The sequence below is a fragment of the Mirounga angustirostris genome, unplaced genomic scaffold (genome assembly GCF_029215605.1).
Source record: "Mirounga angustirostris isolate CCGP_5_RB_7025 unplaced genomic scaffold, mMirAng1.0.hap1 SCAF_1, whole genome shotgun sequence".
Classification (NCBI taxonomy): Eukaryota; Metazoa; Chordata; class Mammalia; order Carnivora; family Phocidae; genus Mirounga; species Mirounga angustirostris.
In genome coordinates, this window is record NW_026991709.1 from 15,239,462 (window position 1) to 15,266,852 (window position 27,391).

The following is a 27,391-nucleotide window of genomic DNA, read 5'->3' on the forward strand; positions in this document are numbered from 1 at the left end:
GATCAAATGCTGATGATTTCCCCCAGGGAAGTGTCCTTGTCCTTCTACTAAGAAATAGTCTCCAAACCTACATAGCTAAAATAGCCTGTCTTCCAGCGTCCAAACGTGACAGTCAAAAGAAATCAAGAAAAAAAAAGTGGCGCTGGCAGCTACCCCTTTCCCAGTTCTGCATCTGTAAATGGAAGCAATTTTCCAAGAGATTATCTCGGGGTCTGAATAGAAAAGAAGCCACTCTAATCTTAGAGTACTGGAGGTTTTTCCTTCTCCTTCTTCTCCTTCTCTTCCTTTTCATCCTTGTCAGAGTTAAAACAGGAGCTCTGGTATTCTCAGAAATGCTGGCGTCCGAGAAGGCGAGTCTCCATCCAGTGATGGGAAGAGTCGTAGTTGGTCATCTGCACGACCCCCTAACAGGGACACAGGGACATTACCAAGGAGGCCCTCTGCCACTCACAGCCCACAGCGGAGACTGCCTCCGTTCCGACTTCGTAGATAAGATTTTCTCGGTCTCGAGTATGCAACACTCCATCGACTTTCCAGCAGCACAGCGCAAAGTTGAGGGAAAGGGAGAATGTGCGTGCGTGTGTGCGTGTGTGAGTGTCTGGATCAGTGGTGTCGGGGCGGGCAGTAAATCAAGGGTGGGGCCAGCGACCGGGGGAGGAAAGCAAGGATTGAGAGAGGCAAGAGCGTGGCTCCGATCCCAGTTAACCTGCAGGAGCCCATCCTGCTCGCTCAGAGCCCCTGCACCAACTCACCCAGTACCCTTTCTCCTTCCTCGTCTCCTTCTTTCCCCTTCTCCCCTCCTTCTCTCGCTGGCCCCTCCACCTACCCCCCACTCTCCATCTGACCAGAGGACGAGTGAGGGAGACGTGCCCGCAAATTGGGGCAGCAACTTTCCTCAGCTGGTCTCTTGGCTCCGAGAGCAGGAGCGCGCTGATCCTCCGCGGTCTGCGGCCCATGGACGACGAGGAGGAGGAGCAGTGATGGGCTAGCGGCAGAAGCGAGGAGCCCCGAGCCAGCCCAGCGTCGCCCGCCAGCGCCGCGTTCCCCCGCCCGCTCCCTCGGTCTCTCTCCGCGGGGAGCGTGCAGGGTGCCGACGCCGAGCCTCCCAGGGAGGATGAGGCAGGGAGCCGGCCCGAGCGGGTTGCATCTCGCGGGCGGGCGGCCGCGGCTGGGTCTCGGCCGGAATTAAGAAGCTGGGAAGATGGAGCGCCGCGCACTCCTCGCCCAGCACGGGCTCTGGACCAGGGACGCCAGCTGGGCACTCGTCTATTTCCTCTGCTACGTCCTCCCCCAGACCGCCCCGCAAGTCCTCAGGATCGGTGAGTGAGCCCGGGGGAGCGCTCCGGGCTGCAGGCTCGCGGGACCTGGCCGCTCCCCGCGGCCGGCGCGGGCGCGGCGGGGCGCGGGGAGGCAGCGCGCGCCGGCGCAGGGGCAGAGCCGAGGGTGGCGAGGGCAGCGCGCACGGGAGGCTCCGAGAAAGGGGAAGCCGCGTCACCGCTGCCCGCCTGGCGAGTGCCGGGCTTCCCCGCGAGGGACGGTTGGCGGGTTTTTCAATCCCGGCTCCAAGAACGCGGGCAGGAGCGCAGGGAGCCCAGCTCGCCCGCGCGGGCACCCTCCTCCTGGCGCGGGGTCTCGCGGCTGCAGCCAGTTGCTTTGGGCGCCGAGATGCGCTCTCCGGGCGTCTGGGTGGACGTCGGGGGGTCCAGTTGCGCAGCCCAGGTCCCTGGCAACCCGGATGCCTGGTACTCACAGGCATGTCCAGATGTCAAGAGTAAAATTCGGGGACCACAGGGATTTCCCAGAACCTGCTAACCCCGAGCCTCCAAGTTTTCGTCCCCAAGTTGAGTTCTTCTACATGGAGCCTCCAAAGTCTGGAGGGTTCCACGAGAGTGGGGCAGAGCCCGGCTCTGACTCTATGGCTGAGAGTTCAAAGAGTGGAGAGGATAGTCAATCAGCACGAAGAGCAGGTACATAAGTGTCCCACTTGACCCCCAATCTGCCAGGCCTGCCTGCCACTGCGAATGATCCCGTCAAAATAACTCCCTGGAAGACTCTGGACTTCTGTCTCAGATGGGATAGAAATGGACTGAAAGGCTGAATGTAGGAACCCTGGGGCAGCCTAAAGGGAGCAAAAGGCAAGGACAGTAGAAGAGGTGGGGAGGGGGGTTCTTTGCTAGTGTGTGGATTCATAGACCTACATGCACAGCACCCACCACCATGGTTTAGTGGAAACACTGAGCAATTTCTAGGCTGGTTTTTTTTGGGGGGGTGTTCAAAAAGCTCTTTGCCTTCTTTAATATTCTCCCTTCCACACTAAATCCAATTTCTATTCCCTTAGTCTCAGCTTGTCCTCCCCCTTCCCCAACCAACTGTACTTCTTAGAGACACGAAGAGAGAGAGCCACAGGTGAGGCTCAGACACCCCATGGGTCTCCCAGCTTCTCCAGTCTCCCACTTGAGGTAGCAAGAGTGAAGTCCCGAGCTCTAAGGGCTTCTAATTCACACCCTTTCCAGGAACCCACAGAACATGCACAGAACAGTGCAAGCACTGGCCAAGTGATGCCCCTGAGCAGCTGAAATTTCTCAATCACTTTACTGATTCTGACCTGAAATTAGCAACCTCTTTCCAAAGATTCAGAAACTAGTTCTTGTCACTCAATATAACTGTTTTGTTTAAAAAAAAAAAAAATAGAAGTTACTACCCTGAAATGCATTTTCTCTAGGCATGTGGGATCTAATTTTCAAGAAAAGATACCTAATACTAATTTTTACTGCAGATATATTTTTCTAGATTATGGATAATGACAATGTGCATTTTTGGATAATTTAGACTGTCCATTAAAAGAGTTCCAAAGTATTCCTTTCACACACACACATACACGCAATACCACTCATAACTAAAATATCCTTCACCTTAGATATGTTCTAGTCTTAATATCTTGATTTTCCTGGATGCAGTCAACCCTCCACGATCCAATAACACATTCCTTTGAACAATACTAAATAAGTGATGAATGTGCGTTACAATTTCCAACACTTATTAACTTAATTGGTGTTTTGCTTATACCTTATATATTTTAAAAGAGACAAATCTAGACATCCTAGAACAGGCTATACCAGCCAATAGCCCTCCTTCCTGTATAACAAACTTAAGGTAGCATTTTCCTTGCCTGCGTTCCCCAAATCTAAAGGAATTCCCAGAAGGAGTGGAAGGGGATGTTTTAAAACATATTTGTTCACAGATCTGAGTGTTTATCCAAGCAATTATACTCATCCATTTAAAAGTGGTTTTCAAAGTGAAAACATCCCAACATGATTCACTGACCTTAAAATATATAGGACAAGATAATGAGATTTCCTTTTTCTAAATGGGAGCTGAAATGCATAAAGTAAAATTGCATGGCCTGATGCTGTTTACGTGCAGTACAAATGTCTTAACTCCTTCTGGCTCTGAGTGACCTGTGGTTGGCATGAGCACTACCCTGTATGTACCTCAGGACTATGCTTACTTTTAAATGGACATTTCAGCACCATGGAAACCAGCCTTAGCTCAGAGGAAACCTGCCTTTTTACAGGGAGTTTCTTATGTCAGCCAAGTCCAACAATGAATACAAAATATCAAAGGAATTAGGGACTAAGCAAGTGTGTGAAGTGTGTGTATATGTGTGTGTGCGTGCGTATGTGTGTATGCATGTGTGTAGGGAAGGAAAGAGAAGAACTGAAATGCATTCTTTTTCATCTCTCATTTTTTTTTATCTTTCCCACAAACCATGAACTATCCAACCAACCAGAAAAAGGGACCCTTGATTATTGACTTCCATGTTTTCCAGTAACTTAAAATATCCAACGTATAGCATTAATCTTAGGCACTTTGCACTGTGTTTATATGAAAAGGCACTTGAATGCTTGAATGAATTAATTAGCGGTCTACTTTGCTTGTGAGTGTCTGCTTAAACTTGAGTTATTGAGGAAAGTGAATGAAAGGTATAAAATGTAAGATAAATTCATGCGTGCTAAATATTGGAGAGGTCATTGAGTATGCACATTTGCACGGTTCTCACACATATTGTGCATATCTGTTGAAAAGTTTAACCAACCTCAAACCACAGTTTAGAGAAATGAAGGAGGTCCTATAGGATGGAGATGCTCTAAATGTTACCACTGCACTCCAGAGATTTCCCAGCACCCTGCATGGAAGAGAAATATGGCTAGCCACTGGGAATTCCCTAGGGGATTCTGGGTCTTCCTCTGTATACTTCAGTGTTCCATAAAAACAAGTAAATCTCCACCCACCCCCCATACCACACACACACTTGAGCTTCAGAGTCACATAGCCAGCGAACCTATAACTAATAGTTACAGCAGGGCTGGGTGACCTGAGTAGACAGTAGCACACCTCCATTAGTGGAAATAAAAAAAAGAATGGAAAGGAAAGGAAAGAAAGGAAAGGAAAGGAAAGGAAAGGAAAGGAAAGGAAAGGAAAGGAAAGGAAAGGAAAGGAAAGGAAGGGAAGGGAAGGGAAGGGAAGGGAAGGGAAGGGAAGGGAAGGGAAGGGAAGGGAAGAAAAAAAGAAGAGAAAAGAAAGAAAAGAAAAACAATACCATGTGTGTATGTAACTTCTGGGACATATGTATCCTATTTCTAATAATAATCATAACAGAAAGATATATTTACATCCTATATTTTTACATATCATCTCAATATACGCAGTCATAGAGGTGGTGGTAAAAGCATAGAGTTAAGAGTTAAGTGGTGGAAACCAGGCTTTCTGACACATTAGTTGTTGTCACAATGCACAGGTTTGGTTCCCCTTTCCAAGACTTACTAGATAGGTCAGCGAGAGTTATTCAATCTCACCAAGCCTTCATTTTGCATCTGAAAAATCCAACTAAAATAATTGCAACCTCACAGTTACATTGGTAAGAGTACATGAAATAGAATATGAGAGTGTTTGGAACAGTATATGGATACATTAGTTGCGTTATAATTGTTTTGTTTTGTTTTCACTTTTTTTCATTATTGACATTTTATTCTTGAACAGGGACTCAGTAGTAAATGTGGTATATTTCTGTTACACATTTAATATTTCTGAGCCCAAATCTCTTCTTCTGTGAATTAGCCGTAATGATATCTGCCTTTCCTATTTCAAAGGGAGAGATCAAATAAACGATTTTTGTGACTTGCAAACCATTAAAAAATATATTGCTATTATACAATTAAATATAGCATAAAAAGAGAAATATTGTGGGAATTTATATGACTTGCGTGGAAAGTTAAATGACAATATAGTTGTCCAAATGCTCTTATTTCCTTAAGAGAGATCCAAATGGATTTTATTTTAATTATCAAGTAGGCCATAACATCATTTTTTAATATTTAACCCTCAGGATCCCCAAAATTCTAAACTTTGTTGCATACATATTTGTTTGTATTTTTGCTTCCGTGTACAAAAACTCACAACTTTATTCTTTAGTCACGAATTCTTTCATCATTTTAATATTCATTCTTCATTCAACAAATATTTACTACATGCTTACTCCCCTCCCATGAGCCAGACATAATTCCAAATGCAGGACATACAATAGTGAATGAAACAGACAAATACATCTGACCCCTTGAAGCTTATATTCTGGTGGTGTACATTGTATATAACCACTGAAGTTTTTCATCAGGCCCAATGCAGACACCTGATATTTTCATTCCAAATGTTATTCTTCGAGAGTTTTCAGTTCATTTCTACCATAGATTTATTACAGTCTACATGGAATAAGTTCAAGACCCCAAATACACAGAGGACAGATAGAGTGGGTTCATTCTGCCAAACCTGGAGCAGAAACTCCTACCTTTGTTGCGGGAGATCTGTTTGGCCTCACGTAGATTTCACCCAGACAGAGCAGGGTGATGTTGGTCCTAACATCAACTTGAGAACGCCACCGGTCCTTGAAAAACCTGAGAAACTGTCTTTTAGCATGATGAAAAGAGAGTGCCTGGCTAATGCGAACATATTTCTGCAGATGAACAGCTCTTTTATCATATTATTTTATCTGCATAATTCATCTTTTTTCTTTAATATTAATTTTACAAGCCCAATGCTTATACTATGTTAAACGTGAACTATGGCTACATTTCCTATATGGTTTCTAATCTCCTGTTTTCAGTGAAAACACCATGACTTGGTAGCTTTGCCTAAGTTCAAGTGCTAGTTAGTAGAAATGACAGCACTTGAAGCTAGCTATTCTGTTCTCAAGTTTCGAGCTCCTTGCATTAAAGTATGCAGTATTGTGTATGGACTTATCTATGCAATTACATAACTGTTTAAGCTGAAATCAAATATAAGAAAGATGAACTGTTTCTCTTAGTGATTCAGGCATAACCACATAAATCAAAGTTAAAGTAATTTATATTTGAGTATATTTTAGTCAATTAGCAAAGAGGAAAGATGGTATTATTATTTGATTCTCCATAATTTCTCTTTAAGAGGAGGTTAAGGAAGGCAATCCAGTTGGAGGGAAAGTTTTGCTCCTGAATGCCTAGCAAACACACCATTTCTAATTAGATTGTACACTTCACTGGAATGTTTTATTATTATTATTATTTTATGTTAATCACCATACATTATATCATTAGTTTTTGATGTAGTATTCCATGATTCATTGTTTGCGTATAATACCCAGCGCTCCATGCAAAACATGCCCTCTGGAATGGTTTTGAGGGAGAATTAATGGAGATAGTCTGGTGGTGGTGATTTCCCATAGCCTCTCAATCCTCTTCCATTGTTCCACTAATAATTAATCATATAATCTAGAAAATATCATCTATGTCCTAAAATTTTCCAAAACGCTCCTAGAAGAAAGAGTGATGGAAAACTCCAGGTAGAAGGGGATTCTTTTTTCTATCTGCCTTTTCCTAATTGGTTGACCTTGAAAAGATTACTAATGTGTGTTTTTCTTGGGGGGGTGGTGTTTTTTTAGCTAGAGAAGAAATAATCACAAACTCATGGGTTTATTGCAAAGATGAAGTGTGGTATCATATGTAAAATGAATGCCATGTGGTAGAGTTGACCAAGGTACCCCCTCTCTCTCCCTCTCTATGAATGAACAGGGTAAGAGTTTTGTGCTCTGGAATAATTTATTTTTGTGGCCAACTAAGTGTGGAGAAATGGTGTCCCTTAGAGACTTGTGAGGCAGGTTTTATATATATTAAAGGTTCTTTGTGATTCTGCACAAAGAAACTTGTTTCTTTCTTTTCTTAAATCCAGTATCTCCTACATTTTCATTATCAGAGGACTTTTACTTGAATCACAACTATTAATGTCTCACTGAACTCTTGCTCCTCAGAACATATCTGAGGAAACAATGGCCAATAAAACCACTGAAATTTTCAGTCCACACGTCAGAACTCACATGACCACACATCCTGCTTCTTCTTCAGTCTAATCAAAATTCTGTACACTCTACCTCAGCACATTTTTATAAAGCTTTAAGAGTACAGTTGACCTTTGAACAACACAGAGGTTAGGGGCACCAACCCCTGTGCAGTTGAAAATCCTCATGTAACTTTGATCCCCCCCAAAATTTAACTACTAGTTGCCTACTGTCAACTGGAAGCCTTATTAATTAACATAAACAGTTGATGAGCTTAGATTTTGTAGTTATATGTACTATATACTGTATCCTTACAATAAGGTAAGCTAGGGAAAAGAAAATAAAGAAAATCATAAGGAAAACAAAGTACATTTATAGTACTGTACTCTATTTATCAGAAAAAATTCTGCATATAAATGGGCCTGTGCAGTTCAAACCCATGTTGTTCAAGGATCAACTGTACATTTAAATGTTTAGATACTTGTTCTCTGTTATTTTGAAAACATTTTTAAAACCACATTACCTATGCTTAAAAGTATATCATTTTTATTACTGTGAAGTGTGATACGGGGACATTTGCCTATTTTATTTTTCACTAGACTTGCTTTTTAATATGATTCTAAATGAAAAAATCATTTTAGAGTTATAATATATTTTCCAAGAATATAATCTGTAGTAAGTTAAAAGGCTATCTATATTTAAAGTTCAACCTACTTACTTCTTTTTAAATGCGTATCTGATTTTTTCAATGATCAATTTTCGTGGAGAAATGAAAACATTTAAAATAAAAAGAAATGTATACCAGCTACATAAACTTCATGAGTTTGTCTTGATTTACTGCTGAGATCAGTTGTCACATCAAATTGAAAAAATCTATAATCTTATTACATCAACATTATAGTATTAGTAATAATAAGTCAAATGGAAAAAATGGTTTATCCTGGAGGAGAAAACAAGCAAACAAAAAAACAATAAAGAGGTAAAAATATTTGATTTTGTATTTACGTTATTTATGAACTACTAAAAATGTAAAAATCTTTAGATAACTTCCCCAAGTCACTTAAACAGTATTTCATTCTTTTTGTTCATATTAAAAATTTAAGATTTTTTTAAGCATGTAATTTTGTATAATGCTATGTTAACATACTTATTAAATACAAGGTAAGATTAATTACAAAGTGAAATTAAGAAGGAAGGACATTGACTAATTGAAGAGTAAAATTCTATTGACCACAAAGCAATCTCACAGAAGCACCCTACAATAGTGAAAACACTTTTCCTTTCACTCTTTAAATCCTTCAGTGTATTCCTTGGTGCATTAGCTGGCTAAATACATTTGAAGAATCATCCTATTTTATGTCTTCTGATGAATTACTAGTTTATTGCTATCCTGACTTAGGAAAACAAAACACAAAATACAACAATATACAAAAGTCTATTAATACTCCTGAAAATTTCTGCTGAAGAATGTTCCAGAAGGAGCTCAACAACACAGATTTTTATACTAGAATTGTATATGTCTGTTTTTATTTCATAGAAATCTAATGATGGTTATTATCTTCAGTTATCAATTTGGAAGACTTGCAACTCATTACTACTTATTATTTTCCTTTGAAAAGCACAAAGGAATTTAATAAAATGCATTACTTACTACACTGAATAAGTCCAAGATTATAGACTATGCTAAGGCTTATTTGATTGATAACAAGCCATAAATGTGTTAGTGTACACATACGTACCTGTCCCAGGTAAGAGAGCCTAGAAACAGTGATATCTCTGAGGCAATGAGCACACCTGACCCCCAGGCACACCTGGAGAAAGGGACAGTTTGGGGACTTTAGAAGAAATATACAAGATGATCCTGGAGCATCTTGTACTGCCAGAAAAGTAAGGCAGCGCTCCAAAAAATCCCACTGATGGGAATTTGCTAAAGAGACACAGACACCAGGTACCAGGCTCCCAATGGCCAAAACTGCAATAATTTGAGCAGTAACATTTTAAAAAGTAGTACTGGATTATAACCCAGAGTATAAAACAAATACCCATGAGTCCATACTGTTGTAGATAAATGATTAAATACATACATAAATAAGTAAGTAAATAAATGGGCAAGAAGAGACATATCTCCCAACAAGGTCAGCATCACCAGTGATAAATCATGTTGACAGCATCTACCTTCGATGTGATGGGATGTAAATGGCACTTTATCTACCTGGTTTTTCTCCCCCAAATCCAAATCCCCACTCTAATCATGAGAAAACAGCAGACAAATACCGTAGAGGAGCACTGTACAAAATACCGGGCCAGTACTCTCAAATGCCAAGGTCATAAATAACAAAGAAAGCCTCAGAAACTGTCACAGCCTTAAAGAAGCCTATGGAGACCTGACAAATAACTGTAACGCGGTTTTCTGAGTGGGATCCTGAAACAGGAAAAAGGGACTTTAGGTAAAAACTAAGAACATTTGAATAAAAATAAGTATTACTTATAATAGTGTATGAATATTGCTTCATTAATTTTAACAAATGCACCATACCCATGTAAAGGTATCAACAGAGGAAACTGGATGTGGAGTGTATGAGAGCTCTCTGTAAAACCCTCACAAGTTTTGTGTAAATCTAAAACTTCTAAAAAATAAAGAAAGTCTATTAACAAAAAAACCCCACAAAACTCAACCCATATCAAGGTTGCTTCTGCTGTTACTGTTCCTACCTATTTTGTAGTACATAAAGATCTGTAACTAATTGTATCAAGGCAAATAGAAAAACTATTGTCAATTCCATATAATAGCTACATAAAGAGTTTTCTAGAGTATCTTTAAAATAAAGACAACAGCATATAATGTTGGAAAAAATTGTGAAAGAAATAAACTGTATACAAAAATTGTTATTGATAAAATATGATGGTTCTATGTCTTCTTTAGAATTCTTCAGTGAGTTTGTAGAAAATCAGACATTAGTTGTTTCTATCCATTAGCATCTAGGTTTTTTACTATTCTTTGCCTTTTGTACTTAATCAAGCATAATTTAATTTTGAATATTGATTCAAGAATTGTAACATACTCTGTTAGAAGCATTAAGTGCTAATGTCTTTGAATTAATACTCATAGCAAACTATTTGTGTGGATTCCTTTTCTTAGCAAAATTATCTAACATGCCCTTAAAAAAATCAATACTTAATTCCCAGAACCAATAAAATACTTCATAATTCAAACTGGAGAAAGGATGGTGAAAATCAAGTGTGGGGTTTTTTGGGGGTTTTTTTGGTTTTAATAACTCAGTGGCAACTTTTAAGGGTTTTTGTTTTGTTTTGTTTTTGTTTTTGTTTTTGTTTTAATTTTAAACTTCTAATATGTTGGATTACCTACTTTGGCAATCCATAAACAGAAGCTGCATTCCATTGACCTGCCTATGTTTATATTGTACAAGTTGTTATGGTACTTCATCTCCTACAAATGAATTAGTCAGATGTAGCCATCTTTCAAGTCTAAAGGCAATATTTGCCTTTTGAATTCTGGGTAGTGTGCGTTTCTTTTGTCCTCGGTATATATTTGAACCCTAAGGCTGTTTCTATACAGTTCAGTGAATTGGCAAGAGCTGTTATTAGCAATTGTGAATCATTTAAATGTTTAACAGGAGGGAATGGTTAAGAAAAGAATAAACTCAAGAAAGATCTATTAAATATAATTTTATGATGAAATTCATGTGTTAAAACTGGAAAATGCTTAAGAAATCGTATAGACCATGGTTCATAGTTTTCTGTACTTTGCTTTGGATTGAGAATGTATGTAATTCATCCTTGCTTATAGATCAGAACTACAAGAGAATAAATGTGGAAAAGGGAAGCCATTTGTTATGTTAAGATGGTGATTTTTTCTTTCACTTTGATTCCTATTAATGTTCTTTGCCCAATTTAAAAATGATTGGTGAAAGTTACCATTCTGTGGTTTCTAGATTAATCTAGCAGTCATTTGCATGCAGTTTGGCACAGTGAAAAAGGCACTGAAATGAGAATACGTCTAGCCCCGGTGATTCTTAGCGTGGCCATGTCACATAAACTTTTAGTAAATATGTTGCCTTGTCTGTCAGAGAGGAGTTGGTGGTGAATACGTACGTGGGTGCACCAGCCAACCCCTTCCAGATCCGCATTCCCTCTACAGTGTTGGCTCTGCTTATTGTCGTCGGTTTGAGCTGAGATGCTGCATGAAGATGAGCAACCCCATGATGCTTCGCATGTGTGCAAATGGAACTTTGTTCATTTCCCTGAAATTAAACTTAACTATGCCCACAAGCCCCTTGTTCCAATGGGACTACATCAAAGTCCTCACTTGCAATTTACAATGTAAATTTTTAGGAATCTCTTTTCTTCCTTCCCCCTACAGTGATCAAAGACTCCTCCCTTTAAGGGAGAGGCATTTGCTATCATTCCTCCAGGACATCCACTGTGGTGTAGCTTGTCCTGTCTGAATCTGGGTATTGGCTTCTAACTCCATGGCATCCGCTGCTTACACCTGGATCACTCTGGGGCTGCTGACCCTTTGAGACTGGTCTCTCAAGTGGGCTGTTTGCCCAGATGTCATCAAGGAGGAATCTCCCCCCAGTAGCAAGTTACTTTCCGGCCTGGTTGTTATCTCAGACCCTTTCTATTCAAGCTCACAAAGCCTGTCTTAGTTCTCCTTCATGCACCTTGAGGGAACACTGTGTCATGTGGTGCTGTCCTCTCCCAGATTACACCATGGTAAGGACACAGGTCCTCCCCAGATCAGAGGGGCTCTACTGGCCTCCCACCCCCAAACTGCAAGAAGGGGAAACAGGGAGCTGAATTCCCAGTGTCTCACATTTACCTGAACTCTGAGCTTCAGCCTGTAAACACAATGGTGGTATTTAAAATGAAGCTTTTAAAATTAAGACAACAACAACAGAAGCAACAATAAAAACAAACTTTTGAAATTTCAGTTTTCTGGCTTTTGTAATTGAAAGCCTAAGCTTTTAAGACTCATCTCTCTCTCTCTCTCTCTCTATATATATATACACACAAGTATATGTAATTATTATGTATTATATCATAATTATATTATGTAATTAGTATATGTATTGCATACACGTTATTAAATATATTATTATACACAGTACAATATATAATGCTATATATAATAGAGAATACTAATTAACATAGATATATTCATATATAAATATGTATATATTAAAAGTCCAACTTGTTTTTGTTTTTCTTATTTATTCTACATGGGAAAAAAATCACATATGAAGCTATCATTGCATTTGTAATAATTAGGGAAGCACAATGGGGATAAATATGCTGTCAGTGACTGGGGGTGTGGGAGGTAGGGGGGAAGTGTGGAGAGGAATGACACAGGGACAGCCTAGATCATGACAACATGTTGTGTCTCCAAAATGTTTTCAGGCTATGAGCTCTTTTGGAATGTCCATTCTGTGGCCGATGATGTTGGTCAGATTGAACAACAAGATACACACGCCATCATCTAAGGCCCAATTAACGTGAAAGTGTTGATCATATTTTAGCTACATCTGTAGAGCATTTGTCAGAAAATTGTCAGTATTTAACTACCAAATAAATATCTTAAGGGGAAATCATCGTTTAACAGAAAATACAAAAAAAACGTGTTAATAATTATTGTGCATTATTAATTTATGTGGCATACCCTTCTAGAAATTATAGCTAAGTGGTAAAGAGAGAGAAATGAGACCAAAGTCCCATTGAACAAGCTACAGAATGCATATCAGTACAAAAAATAGAGACATACTTTTCATGTAGCATATACACAAATAAAAAAATCATATCAATAAATACATAAATATTTTTTAAATGGTGCTTAAGACCAAGTAGGGCATTCAAAGACCTTAACATCTGACTTTCTCAGAAACTATACTGAGAGAGGGACTAGTAGCTGGGCCACAATTCTTTTTTTTTTTTTAAGATTTATTTATTTCAGAGAAAGAGCCAGTTGTGGTGGGAGGGGCCGAGAGAGAGAGAGAGAGAATCTCAAGCAGATTCCCTGAGGAGCATGGAGCCCGACTCAGGGCTGGATCTCACCCCGCTGAGATTATGACCTGAACTGAAATCAAGAGTTTGACGCTTAACCACCTGAGCCACTCAGACGCCCCTGAGCCACAATTCTTAATTTGCATCTCAACGTTATTTCCTTACAATTTTTTTCTCATACAACTCATTTGAGGATTCTTAAAAATCCACTTGAATGAATGAGAAGTTGTAATCAACTAATAAAATCCGTACAAGTTTCAGAATACAAGGATCACAGAATCATTGTGGTTACTTTCTGGATGCTCTCTTTAGAGAAGGTTTGAGGTATGTCTTTAAAAAAAGTAGATAAGATAAATGGAGATGAAGTACAGTCTAAGTGGTAATAATTACTGAGGGATTAAAATCCAGAGAGAGTCTGACATCTGGGGAGAATATCCATAGGGAAAACCTAACCAAAAAATGTGTTAAACTGCACATATCTTGAGATTGTTTTTGAGCTTTGGGTTATGTAGGCATTTCTGGTCAACTTGTCTTCCAGTAACTTGAGTGTGCAGAAATGTCTTCATCTGCAAAGACTCTTGGAAAAATAATTAAAATAGCAATTACAATTGAGTGGGCTATCGCCTAGCAATTTAGAATGATTAGTGTGTACTAACATTATATTTTTTATTACCTTAATTTAATTCCAGTGAGTGTTAGCCTTCGGTTAGGCTAAATGCATTTACATACAAGGGAAGAGTGCTCAGGAATAACATCACTCACTCACTTTTTGCAAATGTCATAAAAAATCAGAAAGGCAGCACACAGTATGGAACTTCTGAGATTCATCCTCCCACCTCTATATCAGAGGGAGCAAAGTGAGGCAGAATGAATGATTAATGTGATGCTTATAAAAAACAAATCAGTAAACAATTCCTGGAGAGCATGCGAAATTAAGTTTGCTGCACTATTCCTAAAGTCTATACTGCCTTTTGTTTCATATGAAGTAATCTTTCAAACTGATTGGTGGGTTTTGAAGGTCAAATTTGACCTTCCCTTCTCCCTTCAGAGGATGAAGTTTTAATTTATGTTTTCACACACTCTTCACCATTTGCTTATTCATTCTTTTCTTTATAGCTTGTCTTATGATAAAAATATTCCAAAGGTTTACAGAAATGCATATATTATAACCTGATACAAATGCCATGATGAAAATGAAGGTAAAGGTAAAATAAGAGAAGTGCTGTTCCAGAAAAGAGGCCAAAAGTGGGCCAGAACATTGAATCAGAACTTTTCTAGCAGAAGTCAGGAGAGAAAAAAAAAACACATCACAAAGTTCAGAGAGTCTAGTTGCCTAGATGAATTACAGGCTTTTAGATGAAAACGCATGAAAGAAATTCATCAGGTGATCTTGATGAAGAGAAATAATGTGATGTTGTAGACAGCATCCTGTGATGAAATAAATAGTATAGCACATACATTTGTTTCTGAAAGTGCTCAATATAATTCTACAAGACACCAAATAATAATTAAAGCAATTCTGCAGAAATAGCCCAGTATGGAACTCTCACGTCATTTGGTTTGATCCCAAATCAATAATTTCTAAGGGAATGAAAGAACTGCATATCATTTCATAATTGTTCATCATTATTGCTCCTTGAATCTGCGCCTTACTGGAAGGTTAGCCGCAGAAAGTTAAACGGGTAGAGGATTGTAGTGAAGTACGTATTTCTGGTTAAAGGCAAATCAAAAACATCAGAGGATAAGGATGAGGTCCTTCTGTAAAATTAGGAAACCCAAACAAGAGATCTCCTTAAATAAAAGGCCACCTCATTTCTGTCTGGAAGAAACACTAAGAAGCATGGCCAAAGGTTCACTCAGAAAATTTCTCTGAGTTCATCACATCAAATGCACGAACAGATGATGCACTTTTGTCTGTACTGGAGAACAAGGCTATAAATATCAGATATTGACCACAGCCATCAAAAGGGGAACGTAAGAATATAGGAAAAAAAATAAAGGTCTTTGAGATATCAAATCCAAATAATGTGTCTTTCAGGTAAACTCTAAGATAGACAGATTGAGAAGTGTACATACATTGATCTCCTAGAGAGTCATCTATAAGCCAATAATGGATTCAGTGTAGTCTGCCCACCATGATATTTGGGTTTCAGAGCTGTTGGTCTTAAATCCTTTTTCTTACAGCAAACATAGAATAAAACTTACTGTCTTGTGGTCAGTGCTGCATGACTATATATATACCTACTGCTCAGAAAATAATTTGCTATTTGTTGTACTATCTTGTTTTCTTAGATTTTGTATTTTATATTTGCTTAACTGTGCCATTTGTTGTTTTTGTTTTTTTAAAGATTTATTTATTTATTTATTTATTTATTTATTTATTTTAGAGAGATTGAGAGAGAGAGAGCTTGCGAGCATGATTGTGTGAGGGGTGGGGGGTGTTTGGCAGAGGGAGAAGGAGAGAGAGAATCTTAAGCAGATTCCCCGCTAAGCGCGGAGCCCAACATGGGGTTAGATCGCAGGACCCTGAGATCATAACCTGAGCTGAAATCAAGAGTCAGACATTTAACCGACTGAGCCACCCACATGGCTCTGTTGTTTTTGTTTTTAATTAGAATCTCCTTTACATATAATGGTCAATAATGAAGCTTACATCTTTCTACTCTGAACCTTTCAAAAATGCCACTGTAATCCCAATCATTTTCTAGAAAAGTCTGTTTCATTAAACAGTTTTATTGATTGTATAAAGGTGAAGAGGAGCAACTTTAAATTTTGTTTTTCAGTCTGTACCCTGAAAGCCAAATGTCTTTAAAGTCCATATTTTGGAATATTACAATGGTTTTCAGATTTTAAAACAAGCGAACAAAACCTGAAACATTGTTTTAGTTTCAGGTTTTGATCTTTCTCTGTGGATCCTGAAAAACAATTTTAAGTTTTGTAGAGTTTCTTGCCTTTTTTTCTGGGAGAAAGGAAGCATTCATTAAAGCTTCATGATATATTTCATTTCCAAACCCACACTTCTATACTCTGAGCCGAAAAATAATTTGATAAAGATTCCTGTCACATCTGTAAAATGACAAGGTGAGCTATAAATTGAGTTAATGATAGCTTACTTCTATTTCACATATTTATCACTGCAAAAAAAATTTACAATCATTATCTAGTTTCCTCTCTATCAAACATTAATGTGAATGTAGTGCAAATTAGGCAGAAATAGAACTTCCCCATTACAGCTGCCTGAGAAAGGTTTGAAATTGGCATTTCTACTGAAAAGTAATAAGCAGGATAGAGAAAACAAAACAAAACAAAACAAAAAACTTTTTCAGGGTCTTTGAAAAAGGGAAAATGTCACATTGCAAATCAATTCATGACCATCCAAATAAGCATTCTATTTTATAAATCTATAGACAGCGTAAATCGTAGTTAAAAGGAATTGTTGTAAAATTCCTTGTGGAAAGACCCATTTACACCCATGCATAAACATACCTAAATGGCACAGAATCACATAAATCAGGAACTGAGAAGTCCATTTAGGGAGTCAAAAGTGATCACCTTCTAGCTAATATGTATTTGAAAAAAACATTTTATATCAGCAGTCAGGTCTTATATACCAAACACTAATATTTAAGGTTCTTTTGTTAAAAAAAAAAAAAAAAAAAAAAAAACCGCAATGCTCTCTACATATTATCCCCAAAAGCTGTGCGAGAAAGTGATTTGTTTAGGGAAATGCAAATGCAGAACCCAATAATGAAAATTAAATAAAGGAGTGAGGAATACAGCAGGAGAGGTTATGGGTTTGCACCTTAGTTGTTTTTAAACAGACATCTGTTTCCATTTATTTTTTTAAGGGATCATTTAAGTAATATGATTTTTTAACATGTAAGCATGAAGAAAATTGGTTAAAAAGGAGAGAAAATGAAAATGAGTATATTTGGGTTGCTCCTAATACATACTGTAGATTCTTTCTCTAGGATTACTTTTCCTGAGATTCATAGTATCCATTAAACATTGTTAAAGATATAATTTATTGTTTTCACAATGTTGTTGAATAAACAAACAAATATATAGGAAACTTATTTCAAAATTAAAACATACTCGTGGTTTTATCAACTCACCTTAAAATTCAAATATTATTTATTGGATACTGATCATGTGATAGCCATGTTTATATTCCAAATCTTCATTGTTACCCCAAAGTAGAAGGTAGTTATTCCTTACGTAACCATTTTGTTGATGTGAAAGCTGAGGCCAGCTTTCATGCCTAAAATCAAGTCAATAGAGAACAGTCTTGTATCTAACTCAGCAAGGGAAAATACATTCTGTGAATACACTGTCCAGGTTAATTGCCGGCATAGTCTATATTTGTGTAATTGTCAACCCTTCTTTCATTTGCTTTTATGTACAGAACAATAGGATCACCCAGCAGGACGATTTTAGTGTGTCATCAAAAGAAAAGGTAAATCCACTTACCTTCAAAATCAATCATATTACCTTAGGGTAATATGCATCCAGTACCTAATGGAATACAAGAACCGTGTTGTGAATAGCAAGGTTGTTTTTTTTTTTTTTTTAAGATTTATGTATTTATTTGACAGAGAGAGACACAACGAGAGAGGGAACACAAGCAGGAGGAGTGGGAGAGGGAGAAGCAGGCTTCCCGTGGAGCAGGGAGCCCGAAGCGGGGCTCGATCCCTGGACCCTGGGACCATGACCTGAGCTGAAGGCAGGCACTTAACGACTGAGCCACCCAGGCGCCCCAGTAGTTTTTAAATTAAAATTTTCAATTTACTACATTTCTTTTAGAACTTTCCCTAATTCTATTTTTCAGGCTTTCAGTGTACATTAATTTGCATAGCTATATGAAAGTGAGCCTATGTGCTGGGAAACAAAATCAAATTCAAAAGTCTTAATTAAAGGCTTAGGGAACCTGAGTGAAATTTTAGATATTAGAAGTCTGACCTATGCTGACCTATTATTTTTTGATTTATTTGATTTATAAGACTCAATTTTTACTTGAAAACCCCTAGGGAATGATTACAGATTAAGATATTTTTTAATCAGTGAAATAAAACCATTAAGAATAGCAACGATCTGAATTAATAATACCCTCAGTGGACCACACAATAAGGACTAACATTCCTTTTATTGTGAAGTATATTGGAAAAACTTTACACTAGCATTTCAACAGCACCTTCCCATTACTTGTATATATTTATTTGAATCTGTCAGGTTTTCCTTCTAGAACAGTGATACCAAACCAGGAATAATTTTTGTCCCTTAGAGGACATTTGGCAATGTCTGGAGATATTTTTGTTTGTTTCCACTTAGGCGTGAGGGAGTTGCTGTTTGCATCTAGTGAGTAGAGATCAGGAGTGTTGCTAAACATCCTACCATGCTCAGGACATCTCCCCACAACAAAACTAACCAGCCCAGGATATTAACTGTATTGAGATTGACCAGTTCTAAAATAGAGATTATTAATGCAAATCTAGTACAGGTTTAGTTTAGATGCTTTGGAAATCTTGCTCCAGAAAAAATAAATAAATAAAACAAAACAGCCAATCATATATTCTCAGGTGGTATGGACAGAGACAATGAACCATGGTAATGTTTTGCTGTCAAGGACGTAGCTTGCAATAACACTTCCCTTGTCCAGCATTTATGGCAACTTTTCTGAGAACATGTCCATCTGAAACACAAGCAGATGCTTCAGTAAGTTACCAAATTGTGCATTAGAATGTCCCTCACTCAGTGACTTTTCAGTGCGGGCCACTGGATATTTTCATTAATGCCCACAGTAGACAGTCTGTCTTCATGGAGCTCACAGTGTAGAAAAGGCAAATGGACCTGAGTTAAATGATCACACAAATAAATATTTAATTGCAAACTTTAAAACATAACGAATGAGAAATAGAGAAATGACATAGAATGTTCTAATCATCCCCAGAGGAACTGTGAACAAAGGAGCAGAATAGGGAATTTCTGTCCCCCAAAAAATTTATTAAAGAAAAATAGTTCTCTCTGCCTAAATCTCTGTTGACTCTCATCCTATTCTGCTTCTGGGAGAGTCCTCTCTCATCTCTAATACTTTTCTTCTACTTTTCACTTCCATCCCTGGTCAAACAACACAGGGAATCAGAGAATGTCAGATTCAGGAAGGATTCCCATTTTTATACACATTAAGCAAACTGAGGCACAGAGAGATCCTCATTATTTGGTACATCTAGTCAAAATATATGCTGCCCTGAAGCATGTTGGTCCTGCTGAAGCGTAACTGTTTTTAGCACACTGAACCTTTTCAAAACACTATGAAGGTTTATATGACCTGATATTTTATAGGAGTTCAGAAGCCATTTAAGAATATGGTTTAAGAACGAGTCAAGTAAAAGTTTCTCATATGTAATCTACCCAGTGAAATGAGGTAGACAGCAAGCACCATATTCTGGTGAATTTTTGATTCTCCTGTAAGTTTTTCAGAGAATGCAGTCTTTGCTCAGTGAAGAAGTAAGACAAAGAAGTCCCAGAATCTCTATCCCACATCCCTAAGCTCAAGAAGGTATAGCGTATCTTGATCATGTTGTCTAGGTGTGTATTTATGGGATACTTTGGGATATACTCCTCATTTACAGATTGCTGTAATACTTCTTGTGGAGAACCTGGACTATATTCTCTATGTATGTACACACTAATCTTCCAAGATCACTGGAACCACGTTTCCTTTAACAGGGGACCCTCCCCTCCAATGGCCATGATGGATGTTCTGTTTGCTCTTCCAGATCCACTCTGCTTTGACCTTTAGGAATTATATCAAAACGTTCTCTTGCCTGCTGACTTTGTGTTGCTTTGTGCCAGTGGAAAACTCCATCAGATAGAAAGACAGGAACAGAACGTGGCTGAATTATTTGTCTCCTCCATTCCCTCTCTGTTAATCCTCTGTGAGTTGCCAGTTCCTGAGTTTCTCCTCCATAGGTCTTAGCTCAGTTGGGGTATCTTTCCCCTAAAGTTTTAGGTGTCTCATGGTACCCCACCCCACCCCTTCCACCTCAAAGTACGTAAGTTGATGGTGACCTACAGCTCTTGCAACACCTAGGAGTCACCTTACTATCACCTTACTTTCTCTTACTCTGCCACAGGCTTTTATAGAGCACCTTAATTAAGCGCTCTCTGTCACCTCTTGTGGGTGTGCCATCTGCTTTCTGCCAGGACACTGACCTAGACAGTTTAATGCAACTGGGCTGAAGCATCTCTTGATAGCACAATGGAACCACAAAGATAAAGTCAATGTGCCATTTAATATGCATTTCAGACATTTTCCATTTACACACAATCATCCTACCTAGCTTTTCCTTAAAATGTCATTTTAATAATGTGCTGCATGCATTGTTTCTTGACATTTATTTGTTTATTTTTCAGTCGGTTACCAGAACAGGTGCACCATAATGAATGTATTTGATAAATAAATATTGATACCCCTTCCCCACATGATTCTATACTATGAAAGATGCCAGAAAAATGTGAGCTTTGCCTTCCAAGGCTTTCAACTTAAATAAAAGAGATATAGATACTGATGAATATGAAGTGATAGAAGAGGTTGATTATTAATATTTTATATATTTGGGTCTCAGCTGCACATCTCACCATGGGTGAGAAGTTGGGCAAATTGCATGACTTCTCTTTGTTTCAATTTTCTTGTCCATAAAATGGGATTGATTATGTCTAAGTCACTGAGTTTTGAGATTAGCTGAGCTCGTATGTGAAAAGCGATCTGGACAGCAGTTAATGCTTACTGTCATTGTTATTGTTACTAGTGCTTTGTTGCACATAATTATTTGTTGTTTATAAAGAAATCTGTATCATTTTGTCTTCGTAATGTCTTAGTCTGCTCAGGGTGTTATAACAAAATACCACAGACTGGGTCGCTTAAATAATAAACATATTTTTCACAATTCTGGGGGCTGGAAAGTCTAAGATCAAGGTGCCAGCAGATTCAGTGTTTGGTGAGAACCTGTTTCCTGGCTTGCAGATAGCTGCCTTCTTATCTCCTCACATGAGGGAGAGAGCAGGCTCTGGTCTCTTCCTCTTCTTATAAGGGCTCCACCCTCATGACCTCATCTAGACCCAATTACTTCCCAAAGGGCACACCTTCAGATACCATCACATTGGGGGCTAGGGTTTCAACATATGAGATTTGGAAAATATAAACATTCAGTCCATAACACTTAGCAATTCTAAGTGGTAGCTACTGTCAACATTGTGCCCGTTTTGGGGATGAGAAAATGTTAATATGAGAGAAAACAAATGATACACTCAGGTTCACATCATGACAAGGCAAGATTGCTGACTTTTTTTTGGCAGTTTTTATTCTATGATAGATTACATTCCTCAAAAAAAGTCACAAAATACATTATTATAAATATAAATTGTCAGAGAGTCATTCATTAATAGGATTAAAGTCTCTGAATATCCGAAGTCAGAAATATATATATATTGACTTGGCTCCGTTAAATCAACTTGGGGCAACAAGTTCATAGAAAACCCTTGCTATGCCCAATAAAATCATGTCTAAAAAGGTGAATGTACATCAAGAAAGATATGGTTCATTTGAAACAGATATTAAATTCATGTCAGAGGGATTCTATTTGTTATATACTGTAAGTGTTCTTTTTGTTTTCTATAACCTTTGTTTTCTCAGCCTAAAGAGGCTCTTCACGGCTCAGAAACGGGAACTGCATTTTAGAAAGTGTTTCATTTTCACAAATGCTAATTTAGGGGGAAAAGTTGTGAAGCCATTTGGGAATAAAATAACTTTGAATAAGAAAGTTTAATCCTAACTACTCAGAAGTTCTTCTGACATGATGCATTAGGATAATAAATGTCATCCAAGGGATAGATGCTGCTTATTTAATCAGTTAAAAAGCTTTTGAGTTGCGAATCATTTTCTTATTTTAGTCCCTGAATCACTCATGTGTTCAGGAAACACATTGTGCCACTGTTCTGTGGGAGATGCAGGCTGCTATAGGTTCTCAGAGAGGGATGTTGTTTTCCCTCAGCCAGAGAAAGTTCAGGAAGACATGGATCAACCCATAGAACTATGTCAACAAAAGAAACCAACATATTTTAATAATTTTTTTAAAAAGTTCCATTTGGATCAATATGAGAAATCTGAAATAGATAAAAGAAATGAGTTCAAATCATTAAGTTTTTTGTCTCACATTCCAGTTCATATTCATAATAATAAAAATCTATACCTATGAGTTTATTATGCTAACATAATATGCACTAATTTAATACAAAGTTTTCCTCATTATCAATTAGTTTCTTTTTAAAAATATTTATTTATTTGAGAGAGAGAGAGAGAGCATGAGAAGGGGAAAGTCAGAGGGAGAAGCAGATTCCCCGCTGAGCAGGGAGCCAGATGTGGGGCTTGATCGCGGGACTCCTGGATCATGACCTGAGCCAAAAACAGACGCTTAACCAACTGAGCCACCCAGGTGCCCCTCAGTTAGCTTCTAATTTCAATAACTTCTTGTGACTGTAAGCACCTTAGCAATATCTTGCATCGTATTGGTGAGAACCTCTTTTTTTTTTTTTTTAAAGATTTATTTATTTGAAAGAGAATGAGCATGTGCATGAACGGGGCAGGGTGGGGGGGCGGCAGAGGGAGAGGGAGAGAGAGAATACCAATCAGACACCTTACCGAGTGTGGAGCTCCAGGTGGGGCTCAATCCCAGGACCCTGAGATCATGACCTGAGCCAAAGCCAAAACCAAGAGTCAGATGCTTAATCAACTGAGCCACGCAGTCGTCCCCGAGAACTTCTTTAAAATCATATCAGCAAATTCAGTATTCTGGACTTATGTCTTCCTCTTTTTATCCTTAATGTTCTCTTCCTGATCATTATTTTAGTTGGGTTGTATACTATCCAGATTTACTCTTAAAATATTAAAAAGACTGGAATATTTTTAATATTTTTACAGGTAGATTTTAAGCATCTTCTGGTGACTTTTAGTTGCCTTCAGCCAAGTTCTTCTCATTTGTTGGGTTTTGTTTTTGTTTTCTCCGATCTCATCATCTCTGTCCTTTCTGCTGTTACTTCCTTGTTTTATTGTCTGGTAATTAAATACTCACCCTCTCAATATTCCACCACTCGCAGTACTTTGAATAGATGAAATCTGAATATTTATGCATAGTAAACCTCCTGTAGCAGGTAAGGAATGATTTTGTATATAACCTTATGAAGTTTTATTATATATTTACATTTACTTGAAAGAATTCTGGACTATATTTCAAACCCAGTACACAGTAAAAATTTAATTGTCTAATGCAATGAAAATATGGCAGGACCAGAGTAGCTTTATATTCTCAATCAATGAAGAGTTAATTCCTGCTGCTTTCTACATTTTCTTATGCCTTGAGGGCTTTTCATTGGTCTATTCAGCTTACAATGTCCAGACACTGAGCCAGGCCCTGGGGCTACCCTGGTACAAAAGTAGACATGATTCCTGACTCCAAGGAGGGTGGTGGATAATGCCACATAGGAGCAAACAAAAAGCAAAAATACAAAGAGTTAAATGTTATGAAAGAAGCAAATAAATTCATAGAAACTGTACAAGTAAGTTATTGAAGGGGAGATATTGATATAGATATTGCATGGCCAAGGAGTACACATTAAGCTGGCACCTTATGGGAGACAATGAGTCAGATGTGAAGGGCAAAGGAAAGAACCCACCCCAAGGCAAAGAAATGCTCTTGGCTTGTTTGAACACCTGAAGGAAGGCCAGTGTGACAGGAGAGAAGCCTGAGGTCAGCAAGGACCAGCTCATGCTAAAGCGGACCACTCTGACACATTGTGTGCCTCTAGAGGTCCATGAAGACTTCCCAAGGTACATCCCCACTAGATCTAAAAGAATCTCTTTCAGATTCTCCACTTCTATTCTTCACTCTTCCCTAAAATTGATCCCAATGAGAATGCACCTGAGCTATGCAGGTTTTCCTTCCCCACCTCTCCTGTACTTGTCCTTTTCCCACTTAGTCAAAGAAAGCACATCTGCCACCCATCTTGACTTTTGGTGCAGTGTCCCAGGGCAGAAGTCAATGCAGTGCTCCTGAGAAAGAATCCTAAAAGAGCAAAACAACCAAGACCTAAAGCAGTTTTGCTTTCTTTTATCCAGTGAAATATTCATTACAAGGTCCCCTCATCACCCCCTCTCATCCATCTATCTTCTTCTGTCTATCCATCCATCTAGTCATTATTCCATCTTTATCTGATTTAGAGCTAGAATTCAGATGTCATCTCTTAGCTGGGAAGACCATATTGTGTCTGTGTTTTAAATAATTGTACCCTTTTTAAAATAAATTCTTTTTGGCTGATTGGTTTGACATGTAGGACAAGTATTAAAAAATAGTGGTATCAAAAATGTGTTCCCAAAAGTGAAAAAAAAATGTCTTCAGTTCCAATGATTTGATGAAAATAGATAAAGCACAGATACAATAATAATAAACCAGAAATTTCATGTTTTGAGACCATTTTAACTGACATTCAAATTTCTAAATACTGACTTAAAACATGTGGGGATAGGATCTAGCTTTTCTACATTATTTTAGGGAAAAGTCAGAAAAAAAATCCTGGAAGACCATTGTCCTCAGAGCAAGGAGATAGGGTTTTATACTCAGTTCAACAGAAAGCAGTTGAAGAGTTTTAGAGAAGAGAATGCTACAATATAAATGCTTTGCACACAGTAGGATTACAGCAGATTGCTGTGGTATTAGATTGTGTTCTCCCCCACTCTTTCTTCTGAAACCTGAGCAAATATAAAAGCACAGCATAAATCACCATTATTTAAAAAATGTCAGTGGTGCAAAAATCAGCATCTCATTCTCCTGAACACCATCATAAAATAGCAGCAGAAAACGTAAATACCAATGTGCAAACTTGACCAGTGCGTTCGACATGATTAATCATTCATTTTTCTCAATTTCAGCCACAACCCTAACACCTCACTGAATTGGGATGGAAACATGTTTTAATGTTGGTCTGCTTTTGGGTGTGCTGGCTTCTGTGAAAAATGAATAGCAAAAGCACCCAGCAGAACACACTTGGCTATCCTACATTAAAATCCAATCTTCATATTTGAAGCATTTAAGTATTTAGATGTGCACACAAAAACATGCCAAATGATATAATGAAAACAAAACGTCTAAAATCTTAATCAGGTTGAATATAATGAGAAAAATGTCAAATGTGTGTGGTTGGGGGAAAACAAGCATTACTTTTTCTGGGAAGAACTGTGATGGCCATGTATAATCCCAGCTTAAAAAATGTAGAATTTATACATATATACACACATGTACACACATATATGTTTTGTGTTATTAGTAAACCATTTTCTGTGAATATATAAGTGCTACTCTCCTTTTATTATGCCACTGCCTGCAATTATGTCTATTTATTTTACAAGGCTGCAAACCAGGAACACTGGGTTTACATATATTAAACTCAGTGATATTTAAGGCTTGAAATCTTCATTGACTTTGGCTTTCTTATTGTAAAGTGCAAACACGGCTCTTACAAGTGACTTAGTCCCAATACGATGAATTACTATCAAGAAAACTGTTCATTCTTTTGACTCCACACAGTTGCTATTGCTATTTTACTGCTTTTATTAAGTATTAAGTAGTTCCATTCCTTACAGATTCTTTCTGCTCTTCCTTCCCTCCTTCCCTCTCTCAGTGTTTGTGGATAGACATTTAGGGGGTGTTAGCTACTATTGTTTGAATAAACATAAGGATATTAATAGACTTCTCACATGAGTTACCTGTTGCACTAAATTAGGTATTAAGTTTATATAGACATATATGTATTTTTTTTTTTTTTACAGAAACATGCTTCTCTCAGGTTCTCACTTGGAGTTGTTAATGGCAAAAATAATAAGCTAGCACTTACTTAGTATTCTGTGCCCAGGACTGTACTAGACTGCTTATGTGTTTGCTTGAGAAAGCCAACATTGACTTGATTTGTAGTCCACTTGGGCCTTTTACAGAGGTGACAGTCATGTTTCACTTCAACAAAATTATTTTTCAGTCAGTTTTGGAGTATGAAAGTGTGGATTTAGAGTATGAAAGTACCATCATGGTACTCATGAGGATGTTCATGGTACTCATGAACTTTTTTTTTATCATGAACTTTTAACTAGTGTTTTCTTTCTCTGAGAAAAGAGCAAAAAATTTGCAAATGACATATCAGATAAAGAGCTAGTATCCAAAATCTATAAAGAACTTATAATCCAATCAAGAAATGGGCAGAAGACATGAACAGATATTTTTCCAAAGAAGACATCCAAATGACCAACAGACTATGAAAAAGTGTTCAACATCACTCGGCATCAGGGAAATACAAATCAAAACCACAATGAGATACTACCTCACACCAATCAGAATGGCTAAAATTAACAAGTCAGTAAACAACAGATGTTGGCGAGGATGCAGAGAAAGGGGAACCCTCCTACACTGTTGGTGGGAATGCAAGCTGGTGCTGCCACTCTGGAAAACAGTATGGAGGTTCCTCAAACAGTTGAAAATAGAGCTACTGTATGACCCAGCAATTGCACTACTGGGTATTTACCCCAAAGATACAAATGTAGTGATCCAAAAGGGCACATGCATCCCAATGTTTATAGCAGCAATGTCCACAATAGCCAAACTATGGAAAGAGACTGGATGTCCATTGACAGATGAATGGATAAAGAAGATGTGGTATATATATATACAATGGAATATTATGCAGCCATAAAAAAAGAAATCTTGCCATTTGCAGTGATGTGGAACTAGAGGATATTATGCTAAGCAAAATAAGTCAATCAGAGAAAGGCAATTATCATATGATCTCACTGATATATGGAATTTGGGGAACAAGGCAGAGGATCATAGGGGAAGAGAGGAAAAAATGAAATGATGAAACAAGAGAGGGAGACAAACCATAAAAGACTCTTAATCTCAGGAAACAAACTGA

The 27,391-nt window shown here is 38.0% G+C and overlaps 1 protein-coding gene across 9 annotated transcripts in view; it reads left to right on the top strand.

Moving 5' to 3' along the window:
- The first annotated feature begins 1,161 nt into the window (after positions 1-1,161).
- The window catches only part of GRIK1 (glutamate ionotropic receptor kainate type subunit 1), a 382,316-nt gene continuing 356,086 nt past the window's right edge, over positions 1,162-27,391 (top strand). For 6 of the 9 annotated variants that reach the window (XM_045863608.1, XM_045863610.1, XM_045863609.1 and 3 more), the window contains exon 1: positions 1,162-1,319. In XM_045863608.1, coding sequence (XP_045719564.1) covers positions 1,202-1,319 — 118 coding nt within the window. In that variant the 5' untranslated portion in view covers positions 1,162-1,201. The remainder of the gene's footprint in view (positions 1,320-27,391) is intronic. The other 3 variants (XM_045863614.1, XM_045863615.1, XM_045863613.1) reach the window with 1 other exon arrangement.